Source organism: Dasypus novemcinctus, chromosome 5 (genome assembly GCF_030445035.2).
Source record: "Dasypus novemcinctus isolate mDasNov1 chromosome 5, mDasNov1.1.hap2, whole genome shotgun sequence".
Classification (NCBI taxonomy): domain Eukaryota; kingdom Metazoa; phylum Chordata; class Mammalia; order Cingulata; family Dasypodidae; genus Dasypus; species Dasypus novemcinctus.
Window position 1 is genome coordinate 44,531,098 of NC_080677.1, and position 26,702 is coordinate 44,557,799.

The window sequence follows — 26,702 nt, forward strand, 5'->3', positions numbered from 1 at the left end:
CTGCATGCTTTGGCAAGCATTCATGAATCATTAGACTGCTGAAAATTTACTACATTGTATGGTTATAGCCCCACTTTTATTAAGATATTTGACTTGAAAAAAGTCCATTTAAAACTGTATTCCATAATGCCAATAACTACAATAGTAAAAAGTAGCACCACCTAGGATTTATATACTCTCGTCCTTTAGAAGTATTAAAACTATTTTCCGTTTTCATTGCTCTACATTCTTTAAAGCCCTGCGTCAGTGTGGTTGGTCTTTGATGGTATATTCCAGTGACTTCATATCCATGCTATCTTTATACTGGAATTAGAAATGTTAATAAAAGCTCTCTGGTAATGGGTCAAAATGGGATTCTCTTTATGTCAGTTCAGCAAGTATTTTTTGAGCAAATACTTTTGTGGACTGGTTGCGTGTGAAAGAGACAGAGAGAGAGGAAAAAAATGGTGGGAGGCAGTATGAGAAAAATAGGTTCAGATAAGTATAATAAAAGGATGTGTCTAAAACCAGTGTTGTATTCAAATTTAAACAAAGTGCAGTAGAGAAACAAGGAATGGAAAGGATTATTCCGGCCGAGGGATCTTAGAAAGGCGATGGCAGGATGGAATAGTGGGAAAACACTAGCTTTGCCTTCTTTCAGGCCCTGGGAGAAATCCCAGCTTGATTAATTTTAATTTTCTAATAGAGTTATGGGGGTAAGTTATTTGTTTTTCCTGAACCCCAGTATCTTAACCTGGAAGAGAGAAATGAAACACTATTTTCGTGATTTGGAGCAAAGAGGAAAAATTATGCCAAAGTAGCCGCACTTGCAGTCTGTCGATTTTTCTCTTTATGATGTTATTTTTATTGCCATCACTATTATGCTTATTATTACCAGTTGTTATTGTTATTGCATCAAGAGCGTTTAAGCCATGACCTAAAATATGAAGACGACTTTAAAAAGGAAATTAAAAAGGGCCTATCCCTTTTCATTCAGAAGGGTTAGGCTCTGTGAGCAAAGCCCCGTTGCTGGGACAGTGCAAGGTACTTGTCTCTCTGCCGCGGTGTGCCTGGAAGAAATTGCTAAATCATAGAGATTCCAGCTGGAAAATTCCTATCTTATTAGACAAGATGATGTAAGACACCGTGTCTGATCTCCTCCCACGTGTTTCCTATTGTGGAGCTCATCATATAGCTAGATAAGCTCTGGGAATTGTGAAATAAGGTGACAGTTATATAAAAGTCTGTCTTTGGGGGTGAACAATTCTTCTGTCTTTGAAATTATGTAAATAGAGTCTGAATCTTGCTCATCATATTTTCTAAGTGGTTTCTGTATTGCTTGAAATGTTAAAGTTAGTGATTGTATAGTTTCATCTGCTGATAAAGACAGTAATTCTAGGGAAAAAACAGTCTATCATCTCAATTATTCCTATGTCATAAACCATACTTCTTTGCCTAAATGTTTGCACATATAAAGAAAATTAATTGCAGGAAATATATGTACAATGTAATTCTCTGATTTTGTCAAATAACATTGTATTATTTATATTTTGCACATATTTACAGTACTTGAAGCCATGGTTTTTAATGATTTTTGAGTTGAGTATAAATATCTCCTGTTGGTGGGCATTCAGGTTTTCCAATTTGTTACCAAATTTTGACTGTTAGAAATAAAACAGTGTTGGCCACTTGTGTATATCTACTAGTTATTTCCTTCCAAATATTAATAAGTTTCCAAAATTGGAATTACTAAGTGAAGTAAAAATGTTATGAACATTCTTAGGGATTCTCATAAATATACCACTCTGCTTTCTAAAAGTATTAAAATATTATACACTTCCATGAATGATGGATATTCACTTTCTTATTTTCACATCTATATTATTATATTAAAAATTCAGAATTACTGTGTTAATAGTGAGAATTTATTTTTAGGTCAGGTTGTCATTCTGATCTGTATTTGTTAACTACAAGTTATAAATGTCTAATGTATACCCCCCCACACACACACTGTATCATTTTTCTCTATGTGATTCTTACCCTCTAACATACTAAATCACACTTATTTTTTCTTGTTTAATGTCTGTCACTCCTCCATAAGGGCCATAAGGTTTGTCCATTTCTTTGCTGCTATTTCTTCAGTGCTTGGCCTGTAGTACATAGTAGGCACATAGTAGATGCTCAATAAATAATTCATAAATGATGCAAAATTGGGAATTTTTCTTTAGCTATTTCTAAAAATTATTCTATTAAATTATAATTTATGATTTTTCTTCCATTATTTTTATTTTGTATTTATAATATACCTGTAATTATTTAAACTTATAATATGAAGGTTAAAATTATGTTTTCATATTCATATTTACTAGAGCACTTTTTGGATAAATTTCATGACTTTTCATTTTTCTGTTTCCTGTCATGTACTAAATTGTTATATGCAATTAATCCATTATTTTCCATCTATCAGGGTTATTTTTCTTCATCAAATGAAACGTAAATAAATTTTAGAATATTTTGGTAAAGTCCCAACAATCCCCAAAGATGTTTATATGGGAATGATTTTCAGCTTCTAAGTACATATTAAATGCTCAATACCTTTAAATAATCATTCTTCCTATCCAAAAAATTATATTTACCCCAAATTATTTGCATTTTTAAAGAAAATATTTCTTAGTAATATTTTAAGGTCCTCTTCATATATATCACACATATTTTTTCATTAGGATTATCACTATGTCATTTACATTTTTTTAATTGCAAATGAGATTTTCTCATATTTTATAACTTGATATTATTGATATGTTGAAATATAATCTATGCCCCTCTATTATTCTAATTTTCTTGAATTTATTACTTTTGAATAATGTGAATTAATATTTAACTCTTCTTTTACTGTATTAATTTCATTTCTGTTTCATGTCTTATTATATTTTTAAGAATATCCAAAAATATTAGCAGATGTATCTTATTGATTTCCACTTGAATGCAGTTCTCTTGCACATTGTGGGTGTGTAATACATGACCTAACATTTTAAGAAAAAATAATCTCTTAAATGTTATGCTATTTCACTGTGCTTAATGCCAACTCTATAATGTTAATCCAAGTAGAATTCACTGGTGAATTGCCAGAGCCTACTAGCTCCTTATTTAAACAGTGCTTCTCTTAGACTTGTCTGTTAACTTCTCTTTCTGGTAAATACCTTATTTCCCCTTTACAACAATCATTGCTGATCATTGTGATATTTGAAGGTTTATAATATGGCTTTGGTTAATACTACTATTTCTTCAGAGATATTGCATCTTTGTGCCTTCTGAACATTTTAAATATTACACAGTGATTTAAGCTTAATCTAAAACCTAAAGATATTTGAAATTTGGGGTGATGAGGGAGGCATGTAATTGTAAACAAGGAAAATGCAGAAAATATTATTTTAACACTTGTAAAAAATTGAGCATGGCTTAAACACATGCAAAAATGCAGAAAATTATACATATTTGCCAAACACTAGTCTTTCTTTAAATAACTGAGTATGGATTTTAATCATTGGCTTGAGAAACCTGACTACAAACTGAGATGGTGCAGTCCTTTGTAACTAGTACCTTCTTGCTTTATTGTTTGTTTGTGTTATTTTGCTTTACTTTTTTACTTTTTTATTTTTTTTAGGGACTGGGGGCTGGGGACTGAACCAGGGACCATGTATGTGGGAAGCTGGAGCTCAAGCGCTGAGCCACATCAGCTCCCTTGAGTTGGTTTTTTCGTTTGTTTCCCTATTTTTTTGTTTGTTTTTTTTAGGAGGCACCAGGAATCAAACCCAGGACCTCCCATGTGGGAGGTGGGTATTCAATTGCTTGAGCCACATTTCCCCTTTATTTTGTTTTATTTGCATAACTTGTATAAACCATAGATTGGTACACTGAGGTGGTCCAAATTTTATTAGGATCATTATCTACGCATATAGAGATCATTTTAGGATAAATAATTTCTTCTCTTTCTCTGATTCCTCTGTCAAAATTTTCACCTATATAAAATGCCTAATTAGGTAACTATACTCTGAAATCTTCAGTGAGATCAGAGAATGATATGGTTTAATTCTATGTTGTGCCTTCATCTTGTCTTTGATTGTAAAAAAAAAATGTCTAGGTTTGAGGTGACTACAGCTGCCTAGCATAAGTGACTTTTCATGTGTGTGTGTGAGTTCCTGCCCTGTCTAAGTGACTTTTGCTAGGTCTAAACAAGGAGTACTAGTTCAGAGTCTGAGAGGAAGATTAATGAAATTGGGACTGCCTTCCTCCTCTTTTAAGTCTGAGCCTCTATCATAAAGCCTAGCTCATAGAATGAAAAAGTGATTATTTATTGAAAGAATGGCTAAATAAAGAAAAATCTTGGCTAAAGAAGAAAGAACAGGATATGTTTCCATAGCCTGGAAAATCAGAGACCATACTGATAGAAATATGAATATTCTCTACCTTTCCTTTCCTTAATCACTTATGTGCTTTTCTCTTTCTCCAAAACCAATAAAATTTCACAACCAAGCAAATAAAGAATCTCAAAGATACTGTACTATGCATAGGATGGTGTCTTTCTCTAAATTCAAACTATTTAAAAGTTGAAGCCATAATCATGTTAACAATATCTATCTTTCCCCTTGTATTTCCCATCAGTGGTAATACTTAACTATTTATCCAGTCCCTCCAGTTGGAAGTCCCAGGAAGCACTCTTGGAATCTTGGTTTCTCCTTCCCCTTGCTTATATTTAATCAGCCATTAAGCCTACTAGAGGTAACAATATAACTGATTCTCAATCGTGACTGCACATTAGTATCACCTCCAAAGAGTCTACATGTCAAATGCTTTGTAAGTAGAATACTTAAATTTCTTTTTCAAAGATTTTGTATTCTTGGTGGGCCACAAAACATATATTATCAAAGTAATGACTAAACCTAAGCTATTGAAGTAAAACTGTGCACTTATTAGTAATATCTGGGATTTTTTGTCTCCAAATATATTTTATTAATAAGTGCTCTTAAAATGTAGCTATTATTTAAAAATTTAGCAAACTCAGAATCTTAACCACAGAAATGTTCATTTTTAATGGTGACAATAAATACAAATTTATCATTTAAATCTACAGAGAAATATAATTCACACTTTAAATACATCCACTTTATGGACCTGGTTTAAATGTGAAAAACAATAATCTCTTTTTTGCTATAATGTACATTAAAGTAGTGGGAACATTTTAATGATTTTGAATTATGATTTCAAGTAAATATCTGTGTCTATGGAGATACAGTATTAAAAGATTTAGTTTTTGTAAATAAGAAGGAAGAAACACTCTTCTGTGAGTCTTAAGTTTCAGCAATAATAGGAAAAGAAAATATAAAGAGTGAACTTTAAAAAAATGTTTCAAATAGAGCCAAAAGTGTCAGGTAATAGAGCAACAACACACTTAACAGATTTTTGACTACCAGAGTTTTGGATACACTCCCAGCTTTAGTAATTGGATGAAACTTGTGTGATATTTGCCAAAAATGATGGAGGCTCAAGTTGAATTTTGTTTTTTAAATCCTCAGTTTATAAAAGTGGAAGTTTTCTTTCTTCTCCACACATAGTTTTCTCTATTCCAGGATGATATTATTCCTAAAATATATAACTATGGTTCATTCAGTAACTTATTTTAAAGACATATAAACATGATAAAATTGAACTAAAAAATTTGTGCATCTAAATCTCTATGAAAACGGAAGAAAATTGTGCGTATATAAGATTGAAGATAAATTGCCTACTCCATTTTCATGTGTAAATAAGCAAATGTGTATACAGGCTAATTTAGGTACAAAGAACTCTGCTTTTATTAATTCACAGAATTGTTCATTCATCCTTTCAACTTAAGGGAAACAAAAAGAAAAATAAGGCATCCTTAGAATTCATGCAAATTCATTATACCTCAAACTACTATCAGGATGAAATGCTTCATGATAAGAAATAATAATCCAAAAACAAAATTCCAGTTCACCATATAAACTTAACTAAGCAAATCTCTGCCTTATATGTATACATTTTAAGATTTGAAATTAAGTATACATAATTCAAAATTTAGAAAAATAGTATGTTTAAAGACTGATACCTATTTCTATATCTTAAAATATACAAAGTTAACCAAAAATAATTGTTGAAATTTCTTTTCATTTACAGAAAATATAAACATTGTATTTGAAGTAATCTGTGACTCAAGATTCCCTATATCACTAGGAAATATATATTATAGGTCCATAACTGTTGATTGATTAAACATACTAATAATTGGAAATGACTGAGATACTGGGGGAGACCTTATATAACATTGAAAATACATTTGGCAAGGCATTCTAAAGTACCCCATTTAGCATGCATAAAAATTCTTTTTAACTGTGATAAAATGCAACTAAACTTTATTCATTGATAACAATGTAGACAAAGGTAAGTCAATGGAATATTTTGAAGAGTTGGGGTGCCAACTGTCTTTTTAAAAATATTTGTTTTTAAAACAGATTTTTAAAATTTGTTTTTAAAATAGATTTTATACATTCTCAATATTCTATATAAATGTTCAGCATTGACTAAAATCTAACATGATATAGGGTAAGGAATATAATTAATGTCATGTCAGATATAGGAAAGTATTATAAATTTTCTTGAAAATCAAGTAGAAGACTTCAGAGTTAATGTTTTATATTCTTGAACAGGGCAAATACTTGGTTGGAAATATTGCTCTAGCTGGTAAGGACATTTTTGTGGCAAAGAGACTAGGATAGGAATGTCAGATATGGGACATTTTTAGTAATAAAGTTGTGAGATAAAGATGGAGATATCTGGTTCTCAATCTTGATATTTTCCCATAATTCTTGTCATGGTCCCCTCTTTCTAAAAAGCTCATTTAATAAACAGTGATTATTAAGTAATCACTTTACTATGTTTTTATTATGTTATTATTATACACTGAGTTAATATAATTCCAGGCCTCCACCAAAACAACTATAAAAAGACACTTGAAAATTGCATGGCCATATACACTACATGTATAAAATTGCCACTGAGTTTTTTGAAATATTGAAAATAGCCAGTAGATACCCACTTACATTTTCAAAGACAATAAAAGAACTTAGAGCTCTATGTTTGTGACCACATAGATTGAAGTATGGGAGGGATGGCAGTGAGAGATTGACGAAGGTTTTTGATTTTGAAAAAATGATCCTGAGAAGGAATAAGAAGGAATGAAAAATAGAATATTGGTTCTTTAAAGAAACTTAAAAGACCATCTGTTTCCAAATTCTGATTATACTTATAAAACAACTGAGATTTTGTGAGATTAGAGTGATTATTTTTATTGTTGTTACATTAACAAAAAATAAGCAACTGAAAAGATAAATTAATTGGACTCCTATTTTCAATCACAGATTCATCAATGAAAATATTTCTAAATATGATCATTTCTTCTCTTATGTATTCAGCCTTAAAAAGGAATGGTGTTCTGATACATAAATTATTCTTGAAGACATCATGTTAAGTGAAATAAGCCAGGCACAATAAGGCAAATATCATATAATTTCACATCTATGAAATACCTAGAAGAAGCAAAGCAAATTGATAGATGCAGAAAGTAGATTACAGGTTATTGGGGGGGGGCAGCAGAGAAGGAACTTTCTGTTCAAGGTGATGACAGTTTTGGTAATAATGATGGTGTTAGTAGTACAATATTGTGATTGTAATCAATATTACTGAAGTGTAGACTTGAACGTGGTCAAAATGGAAAATAATATGTAGTATATGTGCTAACACATATAAAAATAAGGAAATAAAAAACAAACAAGCTTCTTTATTATTATGCAATAATATATTATGGATGCCAAACTATGTATGGCACCCATAATAGCTGTTCGATAAATGTCTGGTTATGACTTTGAGATGAATAGTTTAATTAAATTTGTAGTAAATTTAAAGAGATTGATTATATTTTAATACATATCAATGTTTCTGGCATTATCAAGGAATTAACAAGTTACTTGGTTATATTTCTTATGATTGGAAACATTTAAAAAATCTTGGAGGGTATGGAATTTTTACCTTTCCTTTCGATGGAAGTGTTTACCTTCAGTTTGTGTAATCACTGCTCTTAAATGTTGTCAGTGTCATTTTTCCAGATTGTGTGGACCCAGTTTTACCTTCCAATTTTTCTTACTGACTGAAATAGATAAACGAGACACTATGTGCTCCTAGGTGAGAATTAGTGCCATAGTGAGCCATAAGGATACGTACGTAATGGGGGAAAAAATAGTTATGAACTGCTGTAGAGAACTAGAGAATAAAATCTATATCTAAATAACTTACCTGCCTATAAGTAAAATATTGAATGAAAACAAATATGGATTGATTTGAATGAATTAGTTGTTGAACTATTAAGGGAATAAAGACCAGGTGACTGTTTACCTTTTATATGAGCCAAGAAGAAATTCAGTTTCATTCCTGAAAAATGGTTGAAATTATTTTGAGTTGATTTTTAAAATCTTTTTTCACATAAATAATAATTCTGACTATCTTTAAATTAATGCATAGGGCATATTTCAATGTATTAAATGTATCTTACTATAATTATCCTTTGTGTATTTTCCCAAGAAACAAGAGAAACAATTTTGGAAATAATAGTTATTTTCTAAGTGAGGAAACACTTAGAAGACACAAGATATTTGCCAAATTTTTGCAAATACTTTTATGTAACTCTCAAGGGATTTCCCCTTAATGAGAAGCAAACTCCTACCCACTAAAATTCTCTGAAACAAAGTAAGCAGCCCGTCAGGATGATTTAATCCTAGTGGTCAAAGAAAGTAACTTTTTAATTTTCTATAAGTACTTTCTTCTATTAAGAGATAGTTTAAGCAAAAGTTAAGAATATTATTCTCAAATCAGGTTGATGTTTTAGACAGCAGATTGCTAGATTACCCATTCCTTGTAATTTGTCAAAATGGGCTAGTTACTCTAAGTTAGGTTATTGATTATAGTAGATCCTTCATTTTGTTTCTCTAGATATGATGCCATCAATATCTACTATGTCATACTAGCCAGATGCATGAAATTTCCTAATTTTTAAATCAAGACCATTAATAATAATTAAGGCAAATATAAGAAAGAAGAGCAAAGAAAGAAAGTATTGTATTTGTAACATTTTTATTACAGAAGAGTGTGAGTTCATGAAAACTCATGGAGGAAAGCTCCTTATATTCAAAAAGTTTTTATCTCTGTTTTTTACTTTTCTAGGATATTTTTCTGGAGCTAGGTGCTCCTGGAAACAATCTAAAAATGACAATCACTGAACAGAGACCAAATAGAAAGAGTCACAAGCTGCATGAATAAAGAATTCAATTGTTCTCTAGAGGGAAAAGTTTTTATTTAGCAAAAAAATTAGCATGAGAGAGCTTCAGGAAAGGGAGGTAATCTTCCATAATAATTGCCCATTTGAAGTTAATAAAATTTACTTAAAAATTTAATAGAAATAGCAATCAAAACTAAGATATTTGTAAATCTGCCTTATTACATTCAATATTAATTAATACCACAGAAAAGTCTTTTTTAAAATGATTTAGTCCAAAGTGCATTTTTTTCTAATAAAAATTTAAGTATATTTTACTGGAGTTATCCATTTCTTCGGTTTTATTGCAGACAATTTAAGATAGAACATATACCATTTATTTCATTATGTGAAAAATAATTTTTATACCATTTTGGCAGTTATAATACGTTTTTTAAAAACTAAAAGAGATATCTTTTGAACTTCCCTAAAGTCTTAATTTGAAAATTTATAATTATCTACATTTTATGAAAATATATATTTTTAATTCTATTACTATTATTTTAAAAGATACACTTAATGACTACAAGCCTAAAATATTTTTGCTTTCTTCTATTTTCTATTTCAAATCTCCATTTTCTTTTTTGAAAAAATCGGATTCTCTGTTGTCTACCCTCATTCCTTTCTGCAGGGAAGTTCCCTGCATAGCAATGTATCATTTTGTCATTTGGCAAAACAATCTGTGTTTTCATGATGGTTATCAAAGAAAATCGAAGGGATTTCCAAAAAGTATTCAAGTTCCATCTGCCCTAATCTCATTTTTGTTAAAAAATAAAGGCAGCAGAAGATACACCAGGTTGATATAGGAATTTAATAACATCCTAAAATTAAATTCTCTGTGGAATTAGTATTTTTCAATATGTGGTTAAGGGAAATACTATTTGAAGATTAAGTTGTGGGGTAACTCACTAAAAAATGTAAGCAAAGCTATCAATAATGGAATAATTGAAATATATACCTACCCATCCTGAAAAATGAAATGAAGCAAAAACCAGAGACTGAATCAACAGATAGTGCCATGTAGATCATCTGATCTTCAAAAAATTAAAAGAAAGTGAGAAATAAAAAATAGAATAGTGGTATCCAGACTTTAACCAGAAGTGTTACCTTTTACCCAACATAAACTATGCCCACTTCAGAATTTATTTCAGATTGTGCACTTCTAAAACTAGAATTGATAATAAACTAGAAACACACTGCTTCATAGATAAAGATGATTCCTTACACTTCTCAAAAATTGTAACCTAAAATAGCATCTTGTTACAAGGGATTGATAAGGATAGTATAAGTCAAACAGCTATAAGATAGCAATTTGGTTAGGAGTTTTTCTATTAAATGAAGAATTGAGAATCATGTGCTTTTATTTTATTATTATGGCTTTCCTTATTATGCTAAACAGATCATTTAAATACAGTTTTGGTTAACTACAAAGGAAGATTCCATTAAATAAATCTGTTTGGGGTATGTGATTGGGTGTGGTATTAAACAGCAGCCTTATGTTTTAGTGAAAATTGTTAAATGGATGATAATCGCCACTGCCTGTGCCAGTTTTTGTACACAGAAGTTTTTTTTTAAAGTAGTAGGGAAGCATATGATTTCACTTTACTTTAGTCATGGAAATCTTTCTTCCCTGTCCCCTGCCCCAAGCATTTAATTGCCTTTCATACTGCTATAATTTCTTGAACAGATACTATTTAGGGGAAGTTGTGTTTATAAGTAGGATACAACATTCTTTGAAGCAATTTTCTACCTTGGATTTTTTTAAGAATTTCCATGCCATGAAGAAATTGTGTTTGTATTTATAAGCAAAAAAATGTTCTGTGACTTAAATGATTAGAAAGTATTGTTCTTTGTATTTTACAACCAAGAAAATTGTAATTCAGTTACATTTATTTTCTATGGACCAAATGTCAACTCAAAATCAGTGATACTTACTGAATTATTACAAGAACATAAATGAATTGATATTTCAAAGTAATCCCATCAAAATTTTTATAGTGACAGCATTAAACTACTAGAATATTTCCATATGAGGTACCTGATTTATACCTCACTACTTGGATTATTTAAAAATCCACTTCATATATTCTTCCTTGTCTGACCATGTATTTTAAAGAAATCATGCATTTGAGGCTTTTTCTCCTTTTGAGTTCATGAATTATCATTCATGCTATAGTTTGCAGCCTTCTTTTAAATATATAATTGATAGTAAAACAAAAGAAAACAAAAAGTTATGTTAAAAATGAAGGTACGAGAAGCGAATGTGGCTCAAGCAATTGGGCTCCTGTCTACCATATGGGAGGTCCAGGGTTTGGTTCCCGGGGCCTCCTGGTGAAGGAAAGTTGGCCTGTGTGGCAAGCTGGCCTGACCAGTGTGCTGGCTGGTGCATGCTGACCTGCATAGCAAGCTGGCCTGAGAGGAGACCTGGCACAGCAAGATGACGCAACAAAAGGAGACACAGAGAAGAAACAATAAGAGACGCAGCAGGCCAGGGAGCTGAGGTGGAGCAAGAGATTGAGCTCCTCTCTCCCACTCCAGAAGGTCCCAAGATTGGTTCCCAGGTACCACCTAAAGAATAGACAACCACACACACAAGAACTCACAGCAAATGGACACAGAAAACAGAAAACGGGGGTGGGGTTGAGAAATAGCTAGCTAGCTAGATAGGTAAAAATAAGTGTGAGAGCAGATGTACCTCGAGTAGTTGAGTGCCTCCTTCCCATGTACAAGGTCCTGGGTTCCATCCCTGGTACCTCCTAAAAAAATAAATAAAGACAATTGCTTTTATTTTTCAAACCTTTAAAAAGAAATATAGTCTTGTAAATACAAGTGTAAGATTCTCACAGAAGTAATGTTCTTCTCTATTTAGAGGCTTTCTAGAATTACACTATAAAATGTATATATTTATTTTTTCCTCCTGGTATCACCACCAGGAGGAAATAGCTTTGGATATAAGGCAAATAGCCAGTTTTCACTTTTCTCATACCAACTTAAGAATTTCTCCATTTTATTTGACTCACCATTTCTCTAAATTTAGTGACATTTTGGTAATTAGTCCTCTAATCCTCTATCGTTCTCAAACTACTTGCATGTATATATAAGGTGGAAGTTTGGGGGATCTGTTTTTCAGTTAATGTATGGATATGTACTTCATCAGTCACTCATTCATTTGACCATTATTTATCAAGCATCTCTTACTAGGCACTATGCTTGACACCAGACAAATGGCAGTAATACATGACAGACATGGTACTTGCTGATGAAATTCGAGTTTGGTATGAGAAGTTATATGAATGGAGATATACCTGGTATTCTGGAAGGATATAGGTAGGCCAATAGACTGAACTGGAAGGGCCAGAGAAAGTTAGTTAGAAGAAGCAATATTAAAAACTGAGACCTGAAGAGATCTTAGCCATGGAAATGGATGATAGGGTTCAGGGTTCAGGGGTAGTGGAAAGAATCTTTTGGGAAAGGAAACACTCAGTATATTTGTGAAGGCCAGATGGCAAAAAAACATGACTAAGGTTTTTAAGCAATTAATGTATTTCACTGTACCCAGTGTATAGTGTAGAAGTTGGAAAATTGTGGGAGTTGAAGGTGCAAAGTTGTGAAAGTGCCAGATTCTTTAATTCTGTGGGGTCTGGACTTCACCCTGAGAGGAATGATAAAACACTAAAGTAATTTAAGGAAACGCATCTCACAATTATAATTGCCTTATAAAACATTTTTTATTGTCCTATAGAGAGCATATTGGTGGGGGCAAGGCAAGATATGAAATAGAAAATCTGAATATTTAAATCTAAACAATCCTTTCACTTATTGTAACGGAGATCCCTGGGAATACTGCTCTACCCTCAGCCCTGCCAGCTGGTAGCTGTTTTTTCTTCCCATATCACCTGAACCACTCTAGAGTGGGACTGGTGTTTTTCTGGCCCTTCACTGAACCCCTGAGGCCATGCTCCCTCCTCTGTCTAGGAAAGCACTCAGCTCTGTATCCCATTAGCGCTTGTCTACTTTCATTCTGCCCGGTGCCACCTCTGACAGAATTCTGGGTGGTTTTAACAAACACAGAGTTGTTTTTTGGAATATCATGGCCTCTCAGTTCCTTGTCTTCTCCTCCTTCAATAAGCCAGTACTCCAGCTTGCCTCAGCACTCACTGCGTCATGCAGATCAAGGATCTTGTCATATCCAGTAACTGCCACGACCTCCGAATTCACAATTTCATGTAACTTGCTAACACCTCCTATTTTATAGGTTTACCAACTCTTGTATCTCAACTCCAACAATCTTTCTGCTACACCATGGCATTGCATTAAGTCTTTACCCTGTTACTTGCCCATCACATTCCTGATGTCCTCTCTCACCTCTCCATTCAGCTTAAATCTCAGTATCTAACATTATAATCACCACTTTTTATTTATCATCAACTCTCTTGCTTCCTTTACTTTGTCATAAATGGGATTTGCAAAACCCAAAACCTAATTAATTCCAAATCTTCACCCACTCCATTCCTGCATCTGAGCAGCTAAACGTGGATCAAAACCAAAAACCAAAATCAAAAACAAGAAAAAAACATACTGACTCATCTCCCTTTCAATTTATGATCAACAAATGCAATTGAGCCCTTCACCCTGTCCATTTTTCTCCCTTTCATTCTCCCAGATGATTTTTCTATCTTCTATTTGAACTGAAACTGTCTAGTTTTGATTATCACTGTGAATAACTCTCCCCTCTCTGCCCATCTTCTCTTTAGCTTCCAGTCTTGCTTAAAATTGAAGACGTAAGGGAAAACCTTTTGCAAACTCCCCCGCACCAGGTCTATACAATAGGCAATAGATAGAAGTCACATGAAGAAATAAAGACCTTTGGTAAGGGTAACAACATGGGTAAATATAATGCCATTGCTTATTTTATTTTTTATTTGTAACTCCGCTTTTTAATTCCTACAGGATCTATAAGGAAAATGCATAAAATGTAATGACGTGTGTAGCAGTTTGATATAATAGATGAATTCCAAAAAGAATATTGGATTTTGCTTGTCATCTGATCTGTACCTGGGCATGACTGAATTATGATTAGGGCATTGATTCCCCACCCTTTGGTGGGTGGAGACTCACAAATAAAAGGCATGGCAAAGAACAGAGTTGAGGGCTGTAACGTTAGAGTTTTGATTTCAGAGTTTGATGCTGAAGACTTAAACTGGAGCCCTGGGAAGTCAGCATGCAGAGAAAAGAGAAGCCAGCCCCAGGAAGGAAAGAACCTTGAAGCCAGAGTAAAGCAAGCCCCAGGAACATAGGAACCCAGGAAACCTGAACCCTCGCAGATGTTTGCAGTCATCTTGCTCCAATAGACTTGGGTGAGGGAAGTAACTTATGCTTTATGGCCTGGTATCTGTAAACTCCTACCCCAAATAAATACTCTTTACAAAAACCAACCAATTCCTGGTATTTTGCATCAGCACCCCTTTGGCTGGCTAATACAATGTGGTTTGGGACTCACAATATATAAACATGGAATTTGTGACAAGAACTACATGAAGTGGGAAGATGGAGGGGTGTAGAAACATGTTTTCTGGGGAAGCAGATTTGGCCCAGTGGATAGGGCATCTCTCTACCACATGGGAGGTCTAGGGTTTGGTCTGCAGTTCAAATCCCGGGCCTCCTTGACCTGTGTGCAGCTGGCCCATGTGCAGTGCTGATGCGCGCAAGGAGTGCCCTGCCACGCAGGGGTGTCCCTGTGTAGGGGAGCCCCACATGTAAGGAGTGTGTCCCCTAAGGAGAGCCGCCCAGCGCAAAAGAAAGTGCAACCTGCCCAGGAATGGCTCCGCACATGGAGAGCTGGAACAGCAAGATGACGCAACAAAAAGAGACACAGATTCCCGTGCAGCCGACAAAAACAAAAGCGGACAAAAACAAGAACATGCAGCAAATGGACACAAAGAACAGACAACTGGGTTAGGGAGAAGGGAAGAGAAATAAATAAAATAAACTTAAAAAAAAAAAAAGAAACATGTTTGGTGTATATCATTCAGGTTAGGTTGGCATATAGGCAAAGCGAGTGTTAAAATTTTAGAATGTTAAATAGAAGCCCATAGTAACTGCAAAGAAAACATCAGAGTATATACAAGTTTTTAGAGGCAGAAATTAAAGTATATGTTGCTAGGGCTGTAAGATGGGGAGAATGAGAAGCTTATACATAATGGATATATGGTTTCTGTTTGAGGAGAAAGGAAAATTATAGTAATGGATAGTGGTTAGGATTTTGAACATTGTAAATGTAATTAATCCTATTGAATGAAATACTTTGGAGTAGTAGAGATGGGAAAGATTATGTTGTATATATATTCCCACATTAAAAATATATATAATGAGCAATTAAAGATTAAATGCAATATGTAACCCTGAGCAGGATCTAATAATGGAGGAGAAATGGACCATAGGGATATTTTGAGGTATATGAGAACATTGAAATATAGACTGTAAACTATATATTAATGTAAAATTTCTTGAACTTGCTTACTGCACTTAACATGGATACATACGTGAATATCCTTGTTCTTAGGAACAAGGCAGTATTAAATGATCAAGGGATATGAAGTATATAACCTACACACAAGTACATACAAGTGTTCCAAAATGGATTGATAGAGAGACAGACAAATGGATTGATAGATTGATAGAATTATACAGCAAATGTGGCAAAATGTTAAAATTGACGGCTCTGGGTTTCTGGGTGAAGAAGGGTATGTTGGAATTCTCTGTATGGGATTTGTATTATTTTTGTAACTATTCTGTAAGTTTGAAAGTATTTCAAGTTTTTAAAAAAGTTAAAAATATTAAAAATCCAGCCACTTCTCATCACCTATAATACCACCGCTCTGGTCCAAGTCACCATCATCTCTCACCTAGGATATTGTAAGCGCCTCCTAACCGGAGTCTTTTATTACTTTCTTGACCTCCTACAGCCTGTTGTTGGCAGCACTCAGCTCCTAATGGGCTGTCAGGCAGAGGGCCTCAGTTTCTTGCCACATGAGCCTTTTCAACATGGACGTTTTTGTCATAAAATCCAGCAACAGAGTGACTTTGCAAGACAGGTATTACAATCATATTAACATGATCATGGAAGTGACATCCTGCCATTTTCCCATATTCTATTGGTGAGAAACATGTCACCAAATCTGCCCATACTCAAGGGGAGTAGATTTTAAAAGGGCATGGGTACCAGGAGGCAGAAATCATGGAGCCCACCTTACAATGTGTCCCTCACACTTGATTAACCCTTTTAAGATTATAACGTCCCCTGAACTTCTAATCCTCTTATCCTCTTCAGCAGTTTTCTCCCTAATACTTACCAACTTCTAACACACTATATAGTTTTTCATTACGATAATGGTGGATGAAAGAGTAAACAAACCCTTTCCCTGCCACATGGCAATCAAATGACGAATTAAATTCCTAGCTCTTTCCCTGGGAAGATTTAAGGATGCCACATATCAACTATGTTACTGAGCACCATTGTTTATCATAATAAGGACACTCAATTCCATCCAGCCCGGGAGTGCGACGGTTTGCTCGGTCGGTAGAGGTGGGGTCTGGCTGCGGACGAGGGGTCGGTCCAGCTCTGGACGAGGGGTCGGTCCCGCTTGGGACGAAGGGTCGGTCCCACTTGGGACGAAGGGTCGGTCCCACTTGGGACGAGGGGTCGGTCCGGCAGCAGACGAGGGATCGGTCTCACAAGGGGTTGCGCGGTTCGGCTGACGGGGTCGCCCGGCGAAGCCGGCGACGAAGGGGTCGCCCGGAGAAGCAGGCAACGAACTGAGGACAAGGGAGGCCAGGCCCTTGTCGGGGGCTCTCAGGACTGGAGGGCGCACGGCAGAAGAACTACCGCGGAGACAAGGTAAACACGCAAGTCCACTTTACTGAGGGAGAGGCAACAGTTTTATAGGGGCTGGGGAAGGCTGATTGGTCGAAGCCACGCCCTGTTCTGATTGGTTGCCGGCGAAAGGTCAGTGGGCGGTACTGGACGGGGGAGGGGTGGTGGTTAGGGATTGGCTATCGCTGTTGCTGGGGGAAGGGGCAGGGTTTAGGGATTGGTGGCTGCTGTTGCTGGGGTGGAGGGCAGACTTGAGTTTCCCGCCCACGCCTGGCTGTTGCAGCTGTCGGGGGAAGGGAAAAGGGCGGGCTGGATTTTTCCGCCCACACCTGGCTGTTGCTGCTGTCGGGGGAGGGGAAAAGGGCAGACTGGAATTTTCCGCCCTGCACCTGCGCAGGGAGAAGGAAGAAGAAGGGTGCCGCCCCACAAGGCATCGGGTGGCGCCATCTGGGAGGAGGGGCGGCCGCGGAAGCATGGCTGCCGAGAAGGGGAGACCCGAGGGCACTCTGCGCCCATGCCGAGCTTCCTTCAGGGGTGGTGGTGGGCCCGACCAACCACCCTATTATGGGGGCAGCGGAATTAGGCCTACCGCGGCCGCTCCCCTGCCAGGCCAGCAAACCACACTTCAGTCCGAGGGGTGACCGCACAGGAGGAACTATAAAAGTACTATAATATATGATAAGAATGTCATACTTTGGGTTTCTCTGAATGTTGTGATTCTTGTAACTGGCATATTCCTAGCAGGAGACCCCCAAAAGTTTACCTACTGTTAAAGCCAATACTAATTCCTATGGGGCTTGAATTTTCAAGCCAGAACAGTGCTGCTGAGAAGCTCCTGTCCCTGCACCTGCCCCAGGTGGACCTCTTGGCTGCACACCTACTAAGTCTGCTATGTGGCTGCTGTAAGGACTCCCAGGGAAGAATGCCTGACTCTGTCCTTCCACCAAATAGTGGTTCTTGACCTGTCTTCTGTGTAGACTGCATTGTCTCATGTGTCTGAATGTTTAGCAGAGACCAAAAAGACCCCAATAGGCATTGTAATCATCGTGTCTCTACCTACCTGAATTTTTATTCCACAAGGGCAAGGAAATTTTGACCATTTTGTTCCCCAGTGGCACTGGTAATAGCAATTACTTCTTTCGTCCTTCCAAACTAGGGATGTGGTAGATTTCTTTATGTGTCGACTCTCTCTAGTTTGGCTTTTTAGTTCTTCCATCGCAGATGTAACATATTTCCTACATTAAAGTTCCTCTGTTTTAATTAATCCTATTTTTCCCCCTGTTTGGCATCTGATTGGCACAAACCCCCAGTTTCAGATCAAGTTCAAAATTTTAAATTTCTAAGAGAGAAAATGTAATTGGCTCAAAACTAATTAGGTGCCCACTCATAAATTTGTCAATGGAGAGGGAAACAGAGTCACATAGTAAGAGTATGGCTGTTGGGAATAGAAAAGGGCTATCCCGCAGAAAGAGACAAGCATCATGAGCTGGACTCATACTGAGCTGACAAATATTATATTACTATATCCAAACAAATATTATATTAATATATCCAAAACAGGCCTGAGTAAAAATAATAAAAATATATGTTGAATTCAGAAATAATTTTTGCCAGCTTAAGACGTTTATATATAAATTCTTTATTCCCTCATCTGCATGTTCTCTGTGAACATATTCACCTCCAATAAAATTCAGAGGTGAATAGGTTCCAATGTTTTCAACTGGTTGTCTTGGGGTTTTTCTCAACTTCATATTTGAATCCATAAATGCAATTCAGGAAAATAAATGTGTGTGTGTGTGTGAGAGAGAGAGAGAGAAAGAGAGAGAGAGACTCAAGAGACTCAATTTCCTATTAGGTCTGTTTCCTTCTGAGCCTTCCACTTCCCATTACTGGAATATATTATCAAAGCAACAGATAGTCTGAAGAATGCTTGAATACTACCAGACTGTGGTTCCACCTAGTGCAGAGTAAATAAATTTTATAATTATTAATAGTACAGGCTTTGCAATGCAGAATAACTTTCCATTACTATTGTGTGCTTTAGGTTTTCATATATGAGTCTGATTTCTTTAGCCAGAAAATCTAGTCACTCTGTGAGTCTTAGGATCCTTTCTTTTTTTTATTTTTTATTTTTGTCTTTATTTACTTTTTTTAATGTTACACTAAAAAAAATGAGGTCCCATATACCCCTCACCGCCCTCACCTCACTCCTCCCCCCATAACAACATCCTCCTCCATCATCATGAGACATTCATTGCACTTGGTGAATACATCTCTGAGCACCGCTGTACCTCATGGTCAATGGTCCACACCATAGCCCACACTCTCCCACAGTCCACCCAGTGGGCTATGGGACGACTTACAATGTCCAGTAACTGTCCCTGCAGCACCACCCAGGACAACTCCAACCCCAGAAAATGCCCCCACATCACATCTCTTCCTCCCACTCCCTATATAGTGCTGGGAATATACTTGATCATTATGGAAAATTGATAAATTCTGATAGTTTAAAGCAGGGCTTTATAGACTTTATTTCCCAAGGTTCATTCAGGGAAAACCAAAGTCAGCCAAAGAATATTAGACTTTAGTTAATAGTCATTGTACAAAATACGGTGACCCAGTACAATGATATTACATTGCTGAAGGCTGCAACTTCAATTACTAAAAGACTGTGGACAAATCCTTGTGTGGGATAAAATCACTTGTCTACTAGCCTGTAATAAATACTGACAGATACAAACTCATGAAAAGGCTGTGTATCAAAAGATACTTTCTAGGTGAGGATTTAAAACTTTTCTATGGACATTTTCCTAAGGGAAAATGTTGTAAGTCTGAAATTCTGAAGCTAAATTTTAGAAAACATTTAATCTGTGATATTAGATCAAAATTCTTTCCTAAGGTTACATCTGAGGGAATAATTTTGAGAGAGGGAATAGGAAGAAGAAATGAAGGCATTTCCTACCCTTTTAAGAATGGTGCACTCTGGGAAATTTTGTAGAATAGAGGTGCCATATCTCAGATATCCTTCCACCTCCTTTCTGTGTCCTTTGCATTCCTATGACTCCTCCAAATAGCCATTGCCTTCTTATTAACCTAAGTCTTGCTCTAGCACATTCTAATAAACAGCCAAGGGCTGTTTTCCATCTTTTCAATGGAAAAGAGAGTCAGTTTTCTAAAGTACCTTTTTAAATGTCCTTTTTTCCCCCTGATTAAAATGACCATCTCTTCAACAAAACCTATGTCTGCTGGAGGAAAATAATTTAAAAATTTAAATACCGTACTCTGTAGATGACTTAATACTTTTGCATCTTTCCAGAGGTGTTCTAATTTTAAAGAGATCAGGATTAGTTCAAATAATCTTACCCTGAACTATTCATGTTACCTAGCTACCATTTTACCTCATCCCACACCTTAACTCATCCTTCCTCACTCCTAAACCCACTGCAGTTCGAATTCCACCCATACTGCTTCATCAACAGTCTATCACTAAAGTCGGCAATAACTTTCCAATTGCTAAATTTAATTCATGGTCACTATTCAGCTCTTCATATGACTGTTGTGAAGAGTTTGACAGTTAAACACTAAGATTTCCTTGCCAAAAACTTTCTTCTCTTGGTTTCTGTGTCAGCTAGTGATCATCCTATTTCTCTGACCAGCCCTTCATACTCTTTTTATATGTTCCTTGGTCTCCTTAATCTTGTTTGTTTGTTTGTTTTTGTTTTTATTTCTTACATTTTGGGAAAGAAGCTCAACAATACTAATTCAGTAAATCAAACTTTTAATTTAGGATTCGGACACATGCATTTCCTCATTATTGAAGAGCTTAGAGTCTGGTAAGGAAATCAGAAAATAAAACAAGACAACTTAATATAGTGTACTGGTTGTTGTAGATATAGGGTTATCAAACCTTAATTAAAGTCCTGTAATGACTCTGCCAGACACTCTAGTTAAGACTCCTCAAGACAGCATCTACTTGCCCATTCTGTATCATTTCTTGCCATTCACCTAAGTCCAGAGTATGTATGGCCCTGAAATGGCAATTTGTATATCTTGTGATGTCATTTTCTTGCAGCACCCACTTCCTACAGAACCCAGATTAGTAGCAGCTCCAAAATTTCTATATTTGGGGGAGACAAGGAGTTGAGGGAAAAAAGTCTCAGGTCAGAGCAAATCTAGTAGGAAGAGTAGAGAGAGACAACTTGCTTAAAGCTGTATCACTGAGCACTTTACAAAATATTGGGAAAGTAGTACTAATTATGACCATTTAATATAATGAAGAAGGTTAATGATAATTTTTAAAGGAGTAAAACTAAAGATTCCTGAGCCTTAGTTCTGCCAGTGGTCTAAATGAGAATGGAAATTTTTCTTAACACTGATATTTACAATTAATAATATTTGACATTCATGTTGAAACCTCTTGCTTTCCCTATTTTAGCTAGCCTATTGTGAAATGCTTATTTGCTATAGTTTTCTTCCTCTTTGTGCGACCTTCTATGATCAGTCCCTAATAGCCACATCTATGTTCTGTGTGATCCTCATTCAATCCCATATTTCAATGATAAGAGAAATTTCATGAACAGAATACATAGAGAAGGATCGTTTCATGACTAGGATCTGAGATGACATATGAAAAAATGCATATTGTGCTGAGTCACTGACTTTCTGACATTCATAGTGGCATTTTTAAGCTCTCCTTGTGCCTGCAGCAGCTAGTGATTTTCCTGTCCTCTCTCGCGTGGGCTACGTTCATAATTAGTATTTTTTCTGTTTGGAACATTCTTATACTCCTCTCCTTGGCTAATTCCTTCTTCCTTTTTTTGAGTTCAACTCTCTCTAGTTTCCTAGAAAGCTGTTTTTAATCTTCTTCTCCCTTCAGTTCATTTTTTCTGGCTTAGGTAGGCATTCACCTTCTGCTTACCTTACTTATTCTTCATTCTTCTGAGTTTTCCTTTAACCTTTGCATCTATGTTGCATCTCTTTACTTCCAGTGTTAGATATTGTGCTTGGCATATCACAGAAATGCTTATGCCATTAAAGTATGAATAACTGAATCTTTAATTAATAATGTATAAAGTAATTTTTTAATTCATTTTTTAAAAATCACCTGTAGTTCCACCAACCAGGTGAACATTTGAATCTATTACCTTCTGGTATTGTATGTATTTGCTATTTTACATTATGCTTATTCTTTTTTTTTTAAAATCCACCCCCCAACACACACACCTTGTGGCTTTTTTGCATTCTGTCTGCTCTCTGTATCCATTTGCTGTGCATTCTTCTGTGTATTTTTTTTTTAATTTCCCCTCCCCACCTTGTGGCTTGCTTGCTTCTGCTCTCTGTGCTCTCTGTGTGTACTCTTCTGTGTTTGTTCTTTTCTTCTTCTTTTTTTTTTTTTTTTTTTTTTGCTAGTCTCCCTTTTTGTTGCATCAGCTTGCTGAGTTGGCACTTCGCAGCACTTGTAGGCCAGCAGCTCTCCACAGCCTGCGGGCGAGCCTGCCTTCACAAGGAGGCCCTGGGACGCGAACCCAGGGCATCCCATATGGTAGACAGGAGCCCAACTGATTGAGCCACAGCTGCTTCCCGGTATGCATAGTCTTTTTATAAATAGTATGATTATACTTAATTTTATAATCTATCTTTTCAACTTAAAATATATTGTGACTATCATTGCATATAATTATTTGCTTCATTTTAAGTAGATGCCTAGCATTTCTTTTTATTGATGAACTATAATTTATCTAAATATTTCTCTGCTGTTGGACAGTTAAGAGTTTTATCAATTTCTTTGTTATAACCAGTGCTGTGAGATAAATGTAGCTCAAACTATTTCAAATATTCATGACTATTTCCTTAGGCTATACTTGTAACAATATGATTACACGGAATCAAGACCTTTTGTATGGTTTATGAAGCAGTTTGCTAAATTGCCTTCTGGGATGATTGTTCCAATTTTTATTCCCACTAGCAATGTATGGATTTTCTCCTTTTATATTACATAATAAAAACATTATAAATTATATTTTAATTTGCATCTCTTTAATTACCAGTGAATTTTCAATTTTTTAAATATTTATGTCTCATCAAGGAGATTGAGATTGTGACCAAAAAATGAGGAGAAAACCTAAGAATTGTATCACAGAAGCTAAAGAGATAGAGTTTCCAGAAGAAGGTTACCAATGTAAGATGCTTGATAGATGTCATATACGACAAGGACTCTAAGATGACCAGGGAACTACTTGTTACCTATTCTGAATAGTTGTAGAGGAGAGATGGGGAAGAGGTTCTTATTGTAGGTAGAGAAAGTAGGACAATGATTACTGTATGTGCTTTTTAGAAGCCTAGCTTTCAAAAAAGAGAAAGCAATGCCAGCTAGGAGGAGGAAAATATGGGAAGAGAGACAAGAGGATATTGGGAGAGTAGTAAGTCTATTTAAACACTGGATAGAAAGGCAGAAACTTTAGATTCAGAAAAGAAAGAAGGGATTTGATATACAGCCAGCTATGTGATGGAGTTAAATATTGGGGTACAAAGCACAAGGGATAAGTCACCAACTGAGGGTCCCATTACCATGGAAAGAAGAGATAAGACAGTAAAAATATTAAATATAGGCCCATATATATTTTGGAATGGGGTAATAGGATTTGAAACAGTTCTATTTGATACCTACTGAATTCTGTTGCAATATAATTTGTGGAGTATGAAAAAGTTCAAGTCATTGTCTTTTAACTTTAATGACAATTTTTTTTTAAATCTACTTTTCTAAGGAACATAAGAAACAATGTTTTATTAGTAGATATTCCTCAAAAGAGTCAATATATTAAAACATATTTTAGAGAGCTATTTTAATTAGCAGCAGGCGGCAGTTAATATCAAATAAGCAAATTTGTTCATTAGGTAAATAAATTTCTACTGAATACCAAAAATAACATATTCAGTTTGGAAATACTTATCTGTTTTATTAACCACTGGAAGCTATTTTGTAAAGCTAGCATCCTTAGAGAGCTGTTGCTGGAATATGTAATCATTTTGGCATGAAACTTAGTCACTAAAAATGCAGTTTGAATTATTATATGACTTCTTTATCTTTAATAAGTGAGCGTTTGTGATGAAACAGATGAACCATTTAATCAGCTTGAAAAAATGTATGTATTCTAGAAAAATTCCTCTATTTTCTATGGCAAGGCATCCTTTAATCATCCTGGACAGTTTCATTGTATCTGCAATAAAGGAAATGAACAATGGAAACATTTATGTAGTGTCTGATCGTCTGGGGATGATGATCTATAAGCTGCAGACCTATTATTAAATGCTTTAGGGGATTTCTCTTCTCTTCCTCCACCATCCCTTTAAGCTCTGGTTTCTGTATTAATCCTAGGTAGAAAATATGAGCATTTTGTTATTTCTGGATTGGAAAATTAGACTTGTACTTAACAGTTAAATAATATTTTTAATTAACTAAAAATAATGGTGGTTCAATTACCATGAGTAATCATTGTGGCATTTTTTCCCTTTTTAGTGAAGAAAATGGTCCTTAAACCTGTTCACTCAGGACATGTATATAAAACCCTTCCAGTTCGTAGCTTCATGGTTCTAGGTTTTGAATATTTATAGCACACTATACTCTAGGATGGTGATTTATTTTTACTGAGCCTCATGGGTTGTAGATTGTCTTGCCAAGGTGGGGGAGAATCAGAAGAGGAAAGGAAGAAGGTATGCTATTTTGTCCCTGTTGAGCTAATTAAGAATCTAGGGCTGATTTGGAAGGCTGCAAATCTCAGACTGCCTCTCAGTTAGTCTAGGCAAGGCTCTGATTTAGGCTGTGTTTAGTGTTTGCCCAGGTCATGGGGAAAAGATAGGCATATTCTTAAAAACCAAGCTGAAGAGGGGAAAAAAAAGGTAAGTGATGACTCTGAGAATCTGCTTGAGTGGGAGATTAGATGGGAGGAAGGACATCTTTCCTTGTAGTCAAACTAAAAGAGAGCAAAGCATTTGCAATGAAATGTTTCATATAATATCCCATAGCCTATTCCATTAGAGAGCTAAACTGCCAAGTGATCTGTACCACTCAGTTCATCTGTTATTGGCTTTCTTACCCCTAAAGTCCATGGACTTTTATTTTTCATTTTCTATACCCTAAGATGCCTTCTTTTATAATCTTATAATTGGATTTATTATTATTTTCAAGATGGTAAATTAATTAAAATCAGTTATATTTTCATCTCTTAAAGATTTAGTAAATATTTTATGGTATTTCTTTAGGATGCTCAAAAAACCCTGGTCTCATTATCAGCCTATTAATATTCCGAATCAATAGCTTTACATAATGGGAAGATTTGCTTTCTTTGAGTTGGTTTTTATTAGCTTTTGTTTTCAAAATATTCCCTAATTGGATGAGGGGACAGAATTTATGCAGTACTCTTAATATATAAATTACCCAGGACCAAGTAAGAATATAAAAGATGAACAAGGTATAATTCCGGGAAGTGGATTTGGCTCAACTGATAGAGCATCTGCCTACCACATGGGAGGTCCAGGGTTCAACCCAGGGCCTCCTGACCTGTGTGGTGAGCTGGCCCACACACAGTGCTGATGGGCATAAGGAGTGCCCTGCCATGCAGGGGTGTCCCCCACATAGGGGAGGCCCATGCACAAGGAGTGCACCCCATAAGGAGAGCCAACCAGCATGAAAAATGTACAGCCTGCCCAGGAGTGGAGCTGCACACATGGAGAGCTGACCCAACAAGATGATGCAACAAAAAGAGACACAGATTCCCGGTGCCACTGACAAGAATACAAGCAGACACAGAACACACAGCAAATGGGCACAAGAACAGACAAATGGGGGCGGGGGGGAAGGGGAGAGAAATAAATAAAAAATAAATCTTAAAAAAAAGGTATAATCCTTAGGCATACTCTCTTAACTCAGTTGTAAGTTTAGAGGACCTTACAAAAAAGGAGAGAATGTTCATAAACAGATAACATTGATGCCAGTTTATTTTTTACATATTTGAATATATTTTTAAACAGGTAATCATCTAGTGCAAAAATTAATTTGATGTACAAAGGACACTTTATTCTCCTAACTTTAGGTTTCTTGCATACCCTTTCAACTATTTCTTCAGCCACTTTCAAAAATATGTATATCAGTTCTTATTTTTCCTCCTTTTCTTATACATGTGGTAACTTCCTATAAATATACCATTTTGTCTCTAATGCTAGATTTGCTAGGAACTGTGAGCAAAATGATTTAATAAGGGGCAAACGGGGAAATTACTTCTAGCTCAGAAGAGTGGAAAGATGTTTCAATGATGAGTTTTTGTTTGATTTATGGCCTAAAATGTGGAGATGCAGGGAAGAATATTCCATATTGAAAGAATTTAGCAAAAGCCCAGAGGCAGGCAAGAAGTTCAGGGAATTAAAAAAAAAAAATCAAGCATTTGAGTAGACTGTAAATGGAAAGAATAGTGG

The 26,702-nt window shown here is 35.5% G+C and overlaps 1 protein-coding gene across 2 annotated transcripts in view; it reads left to right on the forward strand.

Annotated features, from left to right (window-relative positions):
* AGMO (alkylglycerol monooxygenase) overlaps positions 1-26,702 on the forward strand; it is a 371,907-nt gene that overhangs the window by 286,715 nt on the left and 58,490 nt on the right. The window contains exon 13 of one of the 2 annotated variants that reach the window (XM_058296925.2): positions 14,540-14,696. The exons of the other annotated variant lie outside the window; for it this stretch is intronic. Within the exon in view, the coding sequence (XP_058152908.1) occupies positions 14,540-14,560 (21 nt within the window). The 3' untranslated portion in view covers positions 14,561-14,696. Of the gene's footprint in view, positions 1-14,539; positions 14,697-26,702 lie in introns of those variants that run through there. 2 annotated transcript variants of the gene reach the window in all.